At 41.3% G+C, this 16,379-nt stretch overlaps 1 protein-coding gene across 5 annotated transcripts in view; it reads left to right on the top strand.

Moving 5' to 3' along the window:
- The window catches only part of CDH11 (cadherin 11), a 146,176-nt gene that overhangs the window by 111,322 nt on the left and 18,475 nt on the right, over positions 1 to 16,379 (top strand). For all 5 annotated transcript variants that reach the window (XM_027619395.2, XM_027619394.2, XM_027619399.2 and 2 more), the window contains 4 exons: positions 50 to 169; positions 474 to 641; positions 4,925 to 5,112; positions 10,901 to 11,154. In XM_027619395.2, the coding sequence (XP_027475196.1) occupies positions 50 to 169; positions 474 to 641; positions 4,925 to 5,112; positions 10,901 to 11,154 (730 nt within the window). The remainder of the gene's footprint in view (positions 1 to 49; positions 170 to 473; positions 642 to 4,924; positions 5,113 to 10,900; positions 11,155 to 16,379) is intronic.

Genomic DNA, 16,379 nt, shown 5'->3' on the forward strand with positions numbered 1-16,379 from the left:
ATTCAAAAAGCCGAGAGGGTGTTGCTAATGAATTTATTTCGTTTTTAAGGGACATCGGTCATCCAGGTGACCGCTTCAGATGCTGATGATCCTACCTATGGAAACAGCGCCAAGTTAGTATACAGCATCCTGGAAGGACAGCCCTACTTTTCAGTAGAAGCACAGACAGGTAGCGTGCAATGTCATTGTGATCCCTGAGAATAATGAGGTTATTACTTGCAGTTACAATGCAACATAGAAAGCACATACAATTTTAATGCTATATTAATAATTATGACAGTTTGCTGAGAAAGACATCTATCTATAGAGTGTTCCAGGTATGGGTGCTTTTTATTATAATTAGCATGTTGAAGTGACTCTTCTGTAAGGGCAGGTTCTATTTTACTCCTCTTTGCTTCCCCTGTGTCTAGAACTTTTTTGTTTTAATGTTGTTATCAGTGAATATGTGTGATGTTTCCCTCCTGTCTAACCAGGTATCATCAGAACAGCCCTTCCCAATATGGACAGGGAAGCCAAGGAGGAGTATCACGTGGTGATCCAGGCCAAGGACATGGGTGGACACATGGGTGGACTCTCAGGGACAACCAAAGTGACGATCACACTGACTGATGTCAATGACAATCCACCAAAGTTTCCGCAGAGTAAGTAGGTGGGCTTGGCTTTCACATTTTAATGGGGCCACGGCCACCCTTCTCTGACCCGTTCCTGCTTTACTCAGCTTTCAGGAAGAAAGCTAGAAGAAGGGTGTCTCTTTATCATTCATACAAAAAATGAAAACCAAAACAATACAACAGCTACCGAAAAAGTGAAGGTGGAGTACAGGTAGTAGAAGTTAAAGGAAACCTAAAAAGTTCTATGACCCTGGAAACAGAAAATCTATTTTGCTAGGTATTTCACTAGATACTGGTGACACAATTAATTAACCTCTGTCTCAGTGTTCTCATTTCTAATCTGGAGATAATAGTACCTGAGTAAGTTGTCTTGCTTTAAAATAGACTGCCCAAAACCTCTGTGCTTTAAAACAATAATAATTACTTATTTTTGTCATAAGTCTGTAATTTGGGCAAAACTTGGAGGAGACCCCTTGTCTTTGTTTCCATAGCATCAAGTGAGGACGGCTTGACTGAGGCTGGAGGATCCATTTCCAAGAATGCTCAGTTACATGGCTGATGAAGTGGTGTTGGCTCTTGGTTTCTCTCCATGTGGGGCTCACCAAGAAATGGCTCGGATAGGTTCTGAAAGTGAGAGCCCCAAGAATATCAAGCAGAAACTGTACTGCTTCTTATGACCTAACTTCAGAAATCACATCACATCATCTCCACTGTAGTCATAAGACTGCCCAAATTTAAGGAGAGTTCTTATAGACCAGGTTTTTCAATGGAAAGACTGTCAAAGTCATGTTGAAGGAAAAGCATGTGGGATGGGAGATATGGCTTTGGCCAGTTTTGGAGAATACAGTCTTCCGTAGATCTTAATTAATAGGATATTGTTAGAACTACATAGGCTTGTATAAAATCTTATATCTGGCATAAGTTGTCAACAACAGTATTTTTATCTGGGGGATTGTGGTCCTTCTACAAAATTGATAGGATTGCGGAGGGAAATAAAAGAAATACTTTTGTTAGATTATTAATCATCATAATTACAACATCTACCATCATTTAATGAATCATAACTACTACTGAATATCTCCACAAGAGCCTACATTTTCCAGGTAAAACTGGATTCTGTGAAAAGTACAATAAGTTGCCCAAAGAATGTAGCAAAGCCACCCCAAAAAACCAAAAAATATCCAGGTAAAAATAGGCAGAAGACAGGAATAGAAGACATACAGATGGCCAATAGACACATGAAAAGATGCTCAACATCACTTACCATTGAGGAAATGCAAATCAAAACCACAATGAACTATCCCTTTACACCTGTCAGAACGCCTAAAATAAAAAACACAAGAAACAGCAGGTACTGGTGAGGGTGTGGACAAAGTGGAACCCTCTTGCACTGTTGGGAATGCAAACTGAGGCAGCCACTGTGGAAAACAGTATGGAGTTTCCTCAAAAAGTTAAAAATAACTACCCTACAATCCAGTAACCACACTACTGGGCATTTACTCCAAATATACAAAAACACTAATTCAATGGGATATAGGCATCCCTATGTTTATAGTAGCATTATTGGCTATTACAGTAGACAAATTATGGAAGCAGCCCGAGTGTCCATCAATAGATGAATGGATTAGGAAAATGTGGCACATATATATACAATGAAATATTATTCAGCCACAAAAAGAGTGAATCTTGCCATTTGCACCAACATGGATGGATCGAGAGAGTATAATGCTAAACGAAGTAAGTCAGTCAGAGAAAGACGAATTTACCATATGATCTCACTCACGTGGAATTTAAGAAACACAACAAACTAGCAAAATAAAAAGAGATAGAAACCAAGAAACAGACTCTTAACTATAGAGAACAAATTGATGGTCACCTGAAGGGAGGTGGGTGGGGGATGGGTGAAATCGGTGATGGGGATTAAAGAGGGCACTTGTCCTGATGATCACGAGTAGTGTATGGAATTGCTGAATTGCTGTATTGTGCACTTGAAACTAATATAACACTGTATGTTTAACTATACTGGAATTAAAATTAAAAAAACTTAATCAAATTTAAAAAACAAGAATGTAGCAAAGCCAGAACTTGAACATAAATCTGTTTATGTATATATAGACATAGACAAAGGTACAGTGTGATTATAGTGTTGCTGACGCTGCTAGTACATGGGGAATTCACCACAAGATTAGGAGAGTAGCTGGTATAGAGCCTGGGAGTTTATCATCAGAGAGATGGCACTTTTTGCAAACCTGGGAACAAGGCAGGCAAACAAATATGGTCCCAGGAAGGCACCATGGTCATTCAGAGGAATCCAAAGACAATGGTCTGCACAAGGGAGATACTGAGATAGGATTACAAGGCAATGAACAGTTCTCATAAGGTCCCAGAAGAGATGAAGAAAGACTGCTTTGCCCAGTCAGGCACAAAGTTCAGCACCCCCAATAAGCTTAAGGCTCATACAGCATTCTAACAGACTGCATGCTCCATTATCCACACAACAAAATTGTTTGGTGGGTAGAAGGAAAAAGCAAACAGGATTATTAGCAGGCAGCCATTAATGCCCTTGCTCACATGCGACCATATAGTAAAGTTACATTGCTTCGGTGCAGATACTAGTTTCATTGCCATGAACTCGAATGAGATTTGGAGAAAACCAGTTCAGAACAGGTTTCTGTAAACCATTGTGTAAATTGGTAATTATTTACAGAGACTTATCAGGGAAGACTACACCTCCCGGTTGTCCTTGACTATGCAGATTATGGTGTGATTAAGTAGAATATGGGTCAACCTGAAAGCATTCAAAGCCACATTATATAGATAAATATAGAAACAGTACTGGAACTGATAAAATCCATGGAAGGGAACATAAACCTTAAAAGAGTTTAAGTAACTTGTCCAAAACCACTCAACTTGGAAGTGGTAGAGACAAGGTTTCAAGCCTTGTTTCTCTATATTGTTTCACACAGAATATTTTTAAAATGCTAAAATGCAGATAAAATCATCTCAAATCTGGCTTCTCTACTGAAAACCTTCCAGTGGCTTCCACCAAGCTTAAACAAAACCTGAAGTCTTTCCTATTTCCTGCAATGGCCTTTTTACACAGATGGGCCCCAGCCTACCCATGTACCCTCACCTTTTACAGAAAGCTCCAGTCATACTTGAATTCTTGCTTCTGTATGTCTTCAGTATGTGCCCATTTCAGGGTTTTTGCCACTTGTTCTTTACTCTGTCTGTAATTTTTATCCCCAGAGATTCATGTGATTGATTGCTAACCCTTCAAGGGAGTTCAGATGCCTTCTTCTGAGGGATGTCTTCTCTGACCAACTAATTCCAAATCGATCTTGATTCTCCTTTTTTCTTCTTCTCACACAGACATATTTAACACAAGTGTACACACACACACACACATCACACATTCATATACACATTCACACATGCATATGCGTACCAGACACTCATACACACCCGGACATGCATTCACACATGCACCATCCCCCTCACAAACCGTATACGCTCACACAGAGTCACACGCTGTCTCATTACCCTCTACCACTTACGCTACTTTATTTTCCTTCTTTCTGGCAATGACATCAGAGGAGGTATACATTTGCTTTTTTTTCTCTTCAGTGTGCCTCAGTAAGGGAAGAAACTTGAAGATTTCATTCACCACTGAGTCTCCAGGGGCTAAAGCAGCACCCAGTAAATATTTAATAAATATAAATGGACAGACCACACTGTGGGAAACCTTTCCAGAGAAGGCAGTGCTTATTGATCAAATGGTGAAGGAGGTAATGTAAGAGGAGAGTCAACTATAGAGTTAGAAGAGTCATAACCTTGAAGGATAGAATTTGCTTTTGATTTTTAAAAAAAAAATATGGAGCTGTGGAAGTTTTTTTAAAAGAGAAGGATGTGTTTCTGGGAACCTGGCAGTGCTTTGGAGTTAACTTGTGGATCATCCTGAAGACAAGAAAAGAAGTCTTTGCTCTTTGAACGTATAAGGATACACATGGTCCTCCATCACTGCCTGATGGGAAATGGAACTGAGTATTGTTTTCCTTTCTCTCATGTGGCAGGTGACCCCACCACATAACCCTGGACCCCGATACTGTTTCATCATCCTTTGTAGAACACATTTCTTTGACAAGCAGGCCATGTGGGATCTTCCTTCCCGTCCATTCACTTCTTTCATGTTTTCAATCAATAGAGAGTTCAATTTCAAACCCTTTGAGAAATTTATTGAGATTCAGTGAAATCTAAAGTCTTACAGCTGCTAAATAAAAGGGAAAATAAAAATAGATGTCTTCTTCTTCCAGGCGTATACCAGATGTCTGTGTCAGAAGCGGCTGTCCCCGGGGAGGAAGTAGGAAGAGTAAAGGCAAAAGACCCAGACATTGGAGAAAATGGCTTAGTCACATACAATATTGTTGATGGAGACGGTATGGACTTGTTTGAGATCACGACGGACTATGAGACACAGGAGGGCGTGGTCAAACTGAAAAAGGTGAGTTAGGGTGAGGACGCAGGTGTGTGAGTGGGCCGGCCAGCCCTGCCAAGGCAACACTGCAGTGAATGCAGAGTGGAAGGCTAAGCAACAAGAATATGGACAACTGGGGGCTGGCCTGACTTTGCAGTTCAGCTCCCAGTTCTGGGCCATAACAGAACTGTATCCCCTTCTGTTACTACAGAGGGAGCTAGCAAAGGGGCTCGGGATGCCGGCCAACTGCCTGTTAGTTTTTCTGTGATTTAGCACCATTTTCACACAGAAGGGTAGATAGGTAGATAAATCTAGAATTTGGACAAACAGCCCTGAGCATGAAGGGGTTCCTCCTTTGGCTCTGCCAAGCTAACTCTGTTCATACTGGCTGCTCAGAGCATTTCCCATCTGAAGCATCCAAGGGCCACTGTATTGCTGGGCCCTATGTGAAACTTGAGCCAATCCACTGCTTGATTTTCTCTCAAAATTGAGCCTGAGAAACAGCAATGATGGACTTTCCCCCACACTCAGCTGAATTGTCCCTAAAAATGTGTCCTGGAATTAACTCACAGCAAAGAGGAGTTTATTGTTTGCCTTGGTTTTATTTTAAAAATCTGAAATTTACTCAATACTCAGTATAGGCTAAATGAAGTCTGAGCATCTTACAAACATTTATTTTTCAGAAAAATCATATAAAGTAGATAATATTGTCCCGATGGGCAATGGTATCTCAATTTAATTATGAGGAGATTGGGGCTCAGACAGATTAGATAATTTGATCCTGTCATAGTCACATGGCTAGTAGCTCATGGACATGAAATTCAAACCTAGGGTATTCTGGAACAACTTCCCACTCGAAACATTTTAGAAACAGCTGGGCCAGAAAAGGATTGTAAAGGAAGCCAGATAGGATTCACTTTCAGGTGAAGAAATAGTTATGGTATTTTCTAAAATGGTTTTCCCCCCTGATTTACCACTTGAGAAATCAATACCTCTCCATCATCAAAGTGTATGGAGCATTAAATCTGAATTGGATGATGGGATTACCTTGGTTTTAATCAAGCATTCAGTTTCAGCTTGGTTTTGTAGCATGAATATTAAGCTCCTTGGTGTGATGGGAAAGATTGGACTGTAACACTGATAAAAAATTAATTTGAAGAATCAATAAAGAGGTCAGTAGCTGGAGAGCAGGCAGGAGTAGGGTTGGGGAAATTCCTGGGAGGAATCTTTTAGTTAGGGAAAGCAGAGAGAGATGTACTCTCAGAAGCTGACTTTTTGCAATACTTGCAAACATTGTTGGGTTTGGGAGATAGTCTATGGGACACAAAACAAAGAGAAGGTAGGAGGTGACTGTTTAGTAAAAGAGTATGGAAGTTGAGGTGAACTTTGGATACTTGGAAAAGTCAACATTAGTGACAAAGAATTAGTGGCCGTGGCAGCCTAATCATCGACAACCGAGGGCTGGGGTAATCACTCCCTCTGGTTTTCTGCTAGAAAAGTAGCTGAGTGACTTGTGTGTTAGCACAGAGCTGTCAACTTACCTTGTTAATTAATATTACTTTCCCTTCTGCTTGACACTGACATATGAACATTGACATCAGCAATTCCTGCCTCCCACCCTTTGCTGTTCAAGTAATGGGTAGTTGGTTATGCTAAGGTTGTCATCTGTTTTCAATGTATTCAAGGTATAAACACGTACTGTGTCTCTAAGATCCTGAAACATTTAAATCACCCCATGGAACTCACACATCACAAATGAGCTCTCTGCATATGATTAATTTGCACATTTTCCCCCAATTCAGTATGTTTATTCCAGGCAAAGGAATCATCTTCTATAAAGCACTGAAGTCTAGGTTTAGGGCACAGTTTGATGTTATTTCATTTGTAAAAGAATGTTTGCTTGAACTTGTAGCACAAAGTTCTAAATGTCCACCAGGAAAGAAAAGAATTTTGAGGGGTGAATGTAGTTGTATAAAATGATGAATCCTATGGAAGTCATTATACATGATTTAATAATATAAGAGAATATAGAGAGATCATGGATGTATTTTTCTCTTAAAAGATTCTTTAATATGGTATTTTTACTCATTTCTTAATTCATTCACCCATTTTTCTACCAAGAGTTATTGAGTTCTTATTCTTTGTAAGCAGGCCCCTTGTGAGAGGCTGGACATCTAAAGTTGAAAAGACAGAGTCCGGGCTATAGGGAGGTCACAATTTAACAGAAAAGTTGAGCGAAAAGACAAAATAGAGCAGGTTTTCTCAGCCTGGGCATATTAACATTTCAGGTCTGATGATTCTTTGTTGCCTGGGCTGTTTTGTGCATTGTAGGATGGTGAGCAGCATCCCTGGCCTTTCCTTGCTAGATGTAAGCACACACACTACTGCACCCCACCTGTTGTGATGATTTAAAAATAGCTCTAGACATTGCCTCATATCCCTGGTGGATGAAGAGCAAAATCTCTCCCCAGTTGAGAACCAACTGTAATAAAGTGTGATAAAATCTTAGAATATGGGTCATGAATGACTTCTTACACAAGTAAGAATTTACTCCTAGAGAAGTAGGAATTTACCAGATAGATAAGGAGAGGAAGCCCCCCCCCCAAAAAAAAAGAGCTCCTGAGGGGCTGCTATTGTAGAAACAGGACACATTTAAGATACTTGAGTAAGTTCAATCTTGAGAGTTTGAGTTGGATACCGTGAGACCAGCTGAAACACTGTTGTTGGAATCCAAGGGAGAAATTACAAAGAACTGAAGAAGACAGAACAGGTTAGGGTGAAGAATTTAAGAGACATTTAGGAGGTGGAGTCATTCATGTATCAAATAGCTTAGGAAGCAATAAATATTTCTTGAGTATTGACTCTGTGTCAGACACAGTAAGCATCAGAAGTGTTAATGGTGCATAAGAGAGAACCTGCCCTCAGGATATTCAGACAGTCTCTGTGTGGTTAGCTGAAGAACCAGTGCGAAATAAAAATGAAACCTGTCGGTGGCTTGGTGGACTTGGGGAGGAAAATCCAATCTGTTCATCGCAACGCCCTTGATCAAGTGGGCTCCTATTTATGGCACAGAGATCCTGGCGCAGTTTCTGAGCTATTTCCTTTCTACCAAATAAACTCCTTGTAAAGCAGTGTGAGAGCAGCATTAGAAGACATTTTAAATATCCCCTATTTTAATAAAACTATTTTTATGTCCAAGTATTTTTTTATATTCTTTGTCCACATGTATATACATATGGGTCTATAACATTTGACACAGCTGTAATGCTAGAGTGATCTGATTTGTTAACTTAATGTCATATCATAAACATTTTACATGCTGTTATATAATATACATAATCATTTTTAATGACTACATAACATCTCATCCTATTGATGGACCATTATTTCCTTAATAAAATCCCACCGTTGGATTTGGTGTTTTGTGTGTATGTTTCCCCTGATTAGATATAACCCTTTATTATATCTGACAAACAGTATGCATTTTTGAATATTGTTTATTTTGGTTTTCTGTTGAATTAATCCCTCAGGGAGAATTCTCAAGAGGTGGGATTAGTAAACTAAGGGGTATTAAGATTTTTATGGTTTATGTAGTGTGTTGCCTCATTTAGCTTTATTTCAACTACTCATAACATGGATATAAATGTTCATAGGGGAAACTACCTTAAATCTTTTTTTGAAAAGAGTCAAGGTATAAATTGTAGGTAAATGTGTAAAGGTCATTCGTCCATCAGCCCTGCTCCCCATTCACTCAAAACAACTAGTGTAGACGCTCACTTGTTACAGTCAGTCCTGGGGAGTGGGGAAGCAAAGATCAACAAGACTCAACAGAGTCCTTTGGGATGCCCCCCACCCAACCCCCACCTAGCAGGGGTGAGAATGAGGGACTGCAGGAAGGCAGCTCAGGGAAGTTGATTTCATAAGGCAATGAGGATTGGGCTGACCACCTGAAGACTTAGTCAAATCCCACCAAACTAGGAAAGGGCATTCCAGACAAATGTTTGCAAGGATCTGGGGAGTTTTGCTTGGAATCTGAAAAGTATCAGACTGCAGTGTGACTATAGTAGCCTCAGCATCAACAGTGCTGTCCATTGGGAACGTGGCTCTGGGCTCTGGGTCCCTAGCCATATGCTTAAATCGAGTCCAAAAAGTTCTGCTCTAAAAGCATCAACAGGCTACCTGAGGTTAGAAAGTTTCTCCTTACCTGCTCTCAGAACTATCACATTACAGTTTTTTATATTGTGTAATAATTGGAGAGATTTTTGAGAAATTGCAGCAATCTTGTACCTGCAGCCCATAAATAACATTCCTTTCTGCTGCTCAGTAACCCAGAGAAGGACAAAGAAGCTGTTGAGTCCCAGAAGGGTGGACTGGCTGTGTTGGATTTTCCTTCAGGAAGAAGAATGTTCCCTGAGTCTGGGGTGTTGGGGTGGGAAGATGATGGGAAAAACTTTGAATGCGTTTCTCCTTCCTGAAACTGGAATCGTCCTTAGTTTTGAGCTTTGTAGAATTAGGTCAGGACTAAACCCTATGATTATATGCCCATTCACAGTAAGTGTTTGCCAGGCAGTTGACAACAGCATGGCAGGCAGATGCTAACCTTAAAAGACCCAACTCTTTCCAAACATTTTATAGTTCAGCATCATCCTGAGTGCTAATTAGAAAGTTCTGTTTCCTAGGCATCCGGGCTTGTTTCTCTGCCACAGTTGTACTTTTCACCTTTGACTGATTGATTCATTTGTACCTCCTCTCATTCAGAAGCAGGGAGTGTTTACCATCAATTTCTCAATAACTGCAGTCATTCAAATACTACTTCTCAAGTTTTCTTGACTCTGTGTGAAATCTATACTATTGATAATTTTTTTCTTTAAGTGGGCTTCTTTTAAACATATATGCATTCTTTTAACAGGGAAGCATTATTCTCACTGTCCTATATCACTTGCCATAAATGGAAGGTAACCTAGAAATGACTGTAGTCAAATAAAATGATGTCATTACATTCTAGCTAGAAAGTTTTATCACAGTCTCTCAAAAGGAGATTAGGAAACATATCACATATGTTAAAAAGTAGCACTATACTGAGGTTTACTGATATATCCTTGACCTGTTTGGTAGTGGAAGAATGAGAAAAGGAATACTAGCGTCAGTTAGTAACTTAATAAGTTAATGTCATTCGGCAAATCTATCCACCAAAGTCACCCACAAACTACCTGAAGTCATCTTGAGGGCCACTGTTTGTCTGGGTCCCAGACTTTGGGAAGTGCTACATGGTCAGAAAATTTAAAATTAGGTTGTCAATATAATTAAGCCAGCTGTGTGTGTGTGTGTGTGTGTGTGTGTGTGTGTGTGTGTGTGTGTGTGTGTGTGTGTGTGTGTGTGTGTGTGTGTGTGTAGGAGAAGAGTCATCTAACAAGACATACTTGTGCTGAAATTCAGTGGGTGTTTTCATTACCAAGATTCTTAGTACTTTACAGAATGGGCTACATCATATACTTTTGTAGTGTTTTAATTCATTTCCTTAGATGATTTTAGTGAGTGATTTGGACAGCCTTAGTGTTGTTACTATAGAATGAAGCGATGATGTGGTCCTCCTGTGTCTGTTGGGCTCCTGGAATTACCCACAGAACACAGTCCAGCTTTCAGGAATTGATTTGTCTGATTTTCTGACCAAATGGCTCAGGTAATTGGATATTGAATAGACACTGATTTTCTCCCTTGGAGGAGCTATTCACTCTGCCCTGTAAAACAATCCAGTCTTTCTCCTCCATAATTCTTTCAAGGAATTGGTTGTCAATCTTCCCTTCTTTCTCGCCAGCCCGTAGATTTTGAAACCAAAAGAGCGTACAGCTTGAAGGTAGAAGCAGCCAATGTGCACATCGATCCAAAGTTCATCAGCAACGGGCCTTTCAAGGACACCGTGACAGTGAAGATCGCAGTGGAAGACACTGATGAACCCCCCATGTTCTTGGCCCCAAGTTACATCCATGAAGTCCAAGAAAATGCAGCTGCAGGCACGGTGGTTGGGAGAGTGCATGCCAAAGACCCCGATGCTGCCAACAGCCCCATAAGGTACAGACATTTATTTCAAAGGCCTGGATGAGGAATTTTCAAGGCAAGAGGTTTTAGGAAAGCCCTGAGGGAAGCACCTCCTTCAGTTTCAAAAAAGGGTCCAAGATGATCCAGTTCGATGCAGTGTAAACAAGATTAAGATTTAGGAGATGTGAGTTTGACGCCCCCTCTGCCACGAACTTTTTGGATCGGCTCGTTCAAGCTACCTAATTTCTGTCTGCAGCAGGCTTGCCAATGTGTACGAGGTGAGGCAGCTCTCAGCGGGGCCTGTCTCAGGGAGCTGTGCTGAAGTAGGAATAAGGATTATGAAGTAATCATTGTAATTACAATTTATGGAACACTTTTCTATGCTCCAGTTACTCTGCTACGTGTGTTAGACATAGGATCTAATGTATCCCGGCAACTTTATTTTATAGGAATTATTGTCACTTAAATTGAGGGGACATGGGGTCTCCGTGGGGCAAAGAGACTTGGCCAGAGCGACACAGCCAGTGAACAGGGGGCTAGGAGAGCAAGCTCTGTCTAGCTAATGGCTACTGAGCACTTTGGAGAGATAACAAAGGGCCACACAAACTTAGGGTGCTTTTATTATTATGAATCTATCTTTATAACTTAAAAAACTAGCTAGAAAAGTGATTCAGAACCCCGCCTTCCCCTCTCCCAGACCTGTGTTAATGACAGATGAGGCTGATGAGGAAGAGGTTAGAGATGAGAAGAGAGGAAGATAGCCAGAGAAGGCTGGTCTCGCATCGGAGACGTGGACAGGACAGGAACACACAGCTGCCTGAAACCTGCCCCAGGCTTGGATTCCAGCAGCTGGTTATTTGTCCATGGCCCTTCCACTAACGCCATTTTTTAAAAAAGAATTTATTTATTAGACAGAGAGCATGAGAAAGCAGGGAGGAGCAGACCGAGACGGACAAACTCTGCACGGAGTGGGGAGCCCCACTCAGGGTTCAATCCCATGATCCTGGGATCATGACCTGAGCCGAAATCAAGTCAGACACTTAACCGACTGAGCCACCCAGGTGCCCCCGCACTGATTCCTTTCTCACCTGGACTTCTTCCTCTGTCTCCTCCCGGTCTCCCTGCCTCCAGTTTCTCACCCACCTTTCTGCTGTCCTATAGCCAGACTGAGCATTTTTAACCACACATCCAAACATCATATCAGACTTCAGACTTCAGTTATCAATGATCAGACTGTTCCCCCTTGCAGCTCCCTCCAGAATAATCCCAACTCTCTTATTTAGTGTCAGCCTCTTCTTGGAGCCTCTCCACCCCGATTCCTGCTGTGTCCTACTCATCTCTTCCGTTTTCAGTCTACTTTCCTTTGGCATCAGACTCTGAATTGCAACTAAACTGGGCCACTTCCTATTCTTTGAAGCAGAATCTACTCTCTCCTGATTCCTGACCTTCACATGTTCTTCCTCCCCAGGGGAGCTCTGCTCCCCTTTCTTTCAAACTTGCTACATGGTACTCATTTTTCCCAACTCCACTTGGGTGTCACCTTCTCTAGAAGTTCTTCCAGGGCACCCTACTGACTGATCAGATGCAGTTTCCACCTCACAGTGCTCACCACACAAAATCACAGTGACTCCTTATGTTATGTGTTGTCCTTGGCATGCACCAAAAGGGTCAGGGAATGTCTGTCTGGTTCCAGGGTTGATAAGCTATAGCCCACAGGAAAAATCCAGCCACCAGTTGCATTTTGAGGAACCTGTATACTCTTTTTCATAATGGGTCTATCTTGAAGAGATATTTGCACTCCCATGTTCACTGATGCATTATTCCCAATAGCCAAGACATGGAAACACCTTCAGGATTCATCAATGGATGAACGGATAAAGAAAATGTGATATATATGGGTGTGTGTGTGTGTGTGTGTGTGTGTGTGTGTGTGTGTGTGTGTGTATTATAAATTAGGCTTAAAAAGACAAGGGAATCCTATCATTTATGATAATTTAGATGAATTTGGAGGGCATTCTGCTAAAAGAAGTAAGTCAGACACAGAAACACAAACATAGCATGATACTACTTATATGTGGAATCTAAGAAAGTCAAACTTTGGGATGCCTGGGTAGCTCAGTCACTTAAGCATCTGCCTTTGGCTCAGGTCATGATCCCAGGATCCTGGGATCAAGTCCCACGTGGGGCTCCTTGCTCAGTGAGGAGCCTGCTTCTCCCTCTGCCTGTCGCTCCCACCCCTGCTTGGGCTCTCTCTCTGACAAATAAATAAATGAAATCTTTAAAAAATAATACAATAAAAATTAAAAAGTGAAACTTTGAGAAACAGAGAGCAGAATGGTGGTTGCCAGGGTAGTTCCCACTAGGGGGTGGGGAAATGGGGAGATGTTGGTCATAGCGTACAGCTTTCAGTTATGAAATGAGTAAGTTCCAGAGATCTAATGTACAGCCTATTAGCTATTTTTAAAAATGTATTATATACTTGTAATTTGCTAAGAGAGTCCATCTTAAGTGTTCTCACCACACACACACAGGAAATAGTAACCAGGAGAAGTGATAAATACATTAGTTAGCTTGAGCATGGTAATCATTACATAAATTATACTTACAGCAAAACACCTTACTGTACACATTATATATAGACTTTTTATTATTTGTCAATCATACCTAAGTAAAGCTGGGGAAAAAAGTAAACAAATCTGAGCATCAAAAAAATTTTGCCATGAACGATGGAGTTTTTCTGTTGACACCAAAGAAAATGCTGAAAGGGCAGCAGGAAGACCCAAATGAAAATGTTTTTAATTGCCTTTAAATCCTTGAGTGTTGTCCCTTTTGGGAGAAAGGAAGAGAATCGCCCTTTAATGGGCATCTTCTTAGCCCCAGACAATGTATTGCGCTAAGTTATTTAAACTAATCCTCAGATCCCCTTTGAAGCTATGACTGCAGGATGCAACAGATGGAAATACTTAGTCTCAAAGGGGTGACATGCACTCTTCAGAGTCACCTAGCCAGTTGAGTATAGAAGACGGGGCTTCAGTGCAGATCTGCCTTCAGTCCATTTTGAGCTTCTTACTCTAGCCAAACAGCCACCAATAAAAAAATTTCCCAAGAAGTTTTGAGTACCGTGTTCTCTCTAGGAAGGAAGAAATATTACATAATGACTGAGGATTGGCGTAACAACACCTTTAAACTACTCAAAGATGTCCGTGGCATGGATTTTAAATGAGTTAGTTTTGGCCTTAGAATATTGAGGTGCATTAGCAACGCACTGGACGAGTGATGACGTGAAGACACTTGAAACCACTGCTCATTTCCTCTGTGCTTCTTGTCTCCAGGACCCACATCTGCGATTGGTAATTTGGGTCATGTTCTCAGTGGTAGCTGTTCTGTGCATGTAGGCAATTTCCGTGTCTATAATTATCCAAAGATGCTCAGTACCGCCCTTGAACCCCGCTCTTTATCCACTCAGCCCGTTCCTCAAACAAATCATAGAACACTCAAGTCTTTTTATGTGGTTTGTCTCCTGTCCTGCTGTCTGCACTAATTTCCTGATTGTTTATCTTCCCCTGTACAGGAATTCATGTCTTTGGACATGTGGGCAGGACACTATAGTGTCAACCAAACTCTTAGCTATGTGGAAATTTTGCAGATCTTTCTTCTCAGACTCTGTAGCATGAGATACACTTGTGTTAACTGGTGGCTTTTGGAGATATTCTCTCTTCTTAGGTTCCTTGGCAGTAATCTGTTCATGCCTGAGACAGCACCATCCTGGGGTCTTCACTAGTCTTTGATCCCTGTCTAGGCAGTGAGGGCTCCCTGAGACGCATCCTTTTGACTTGGACCTCTCTCTGTGTCCCCCCTCATCTACAGCATTCCTACCCATGCGTGACTGAATTGAGTTAACGCTCCAGATTCTCTGCCTCAGGGCTGATCTTTCTCTCTAATTCCACCCTGTACCTATCCTGCGGTCTACTGTGAATTTTCACACGCTTGCTTTTTTCCTTCACTGGCTCACTCATTTTTTTTTTAAACTTATTTTTGAGCTCATACTTATTGTGACACCCTTAAAAAGAAATAAACCTGACTCCACCTTGATTCTGTGAAACCTGAGGTAGAGCTGACCTGTTACTCTCTCAGCGTGGCAGCATATCCCTAGTGGAATTCTGAACTCTCCTTCTTGCTAAGCTGCCTTTGTTTTTATGTTTCTCAATGTCTCCTTCTCTGACACTCAGGCGAGGAACTCTCTAGGACTCTCCCAGCCTCCTATTGGTGTTCTCTTCATCACGCAGTCTTCTGTCCCTGCCCTCACTCCTGTACCAGCTCCTGTACCCTGCCACCTCATTCAGAGCCTAACCATGACTCTGCCTTTCCTCTACTCTCTCTCTCTTGCTTAGACCATCTTGCCCATCCTATCTTATTAATCATCCCCATGGCTGATTCCATTCATTTGTTCCTCTGATCAAAAGCCTTCTATGATTTTTCACTGGCTGTAGGATGAAGGTCACACTCTGTAGACTGACATTTGAGAACTTCCACGGTCTGTCCACAGTGTGTGACAGCAGTCACAAGAAAAAGAAGAGCAACTAAGACTTGTTGTACTGTTTACAGTATGTGAGGTGCTAGGTTATATACCTTACCATGTATCATCATTTCATGTAATTCTGTAATTCTTACAGATGAGCTAAAAGCTAGGTACTGTTCATAGTCCTGTTTAAGAGATAAGTCAGCTGAGATTCAAAGAACTTAAGTGGCTTTTCCAATATCACCGAGCTTATATGTACTGGAGCATGAACTTGTATCTGGGACTTTACAAAACCGAAATTCATGCCCTTCACTTCTAGAGAATAACACTTTGCACTGTTAATTATCTTTCTCCCTGTGAGTGTGTCTTGTCATGTCAACTAGATAGTAAACTCCCTGGTGGCAGGGGAAAAAGAAATTCTATTATTTTTGCCTCCTTTTCGCAGAGGGCTATCTGCTGAAAGCTATGTTCCTGAGCCTCTCCTGACAGTTACGAGGTGTAAATGGTTTATCTTCAGTTTCCTGACTGGGGCAGGGGATTCATCATTCCATTCCCACAGGGAGCTTCAAAGTCGAATGATATCGTGGATGAGCTCTTGTCTTTTATACTGTGAAGTGCAGCTCCACGTGGGGGACCTCTGTGGAAACAACATGATCTAGAATTGGAAGATCTGTGTTCTAATGTTGGGCCCCCCAGAAACTAGATAATCAGCCATTTGCAAATCCCATCATTCGTAAAC

Source organism: Zalophus californianus, chromosome 17 (genome assembly GCF_009762305.2).
Source record: "Zalophus californianus isolate mZalCal1 chromosome 17, mZalCal1.pri.v2, whole genome shotgun sequence".
Taxonomy (NCBI): Eukaryota; Metazoa; Chordata; class Mammalia; order Carnivora; family Otariidae; genus Zalophus; species Zalophus californianus.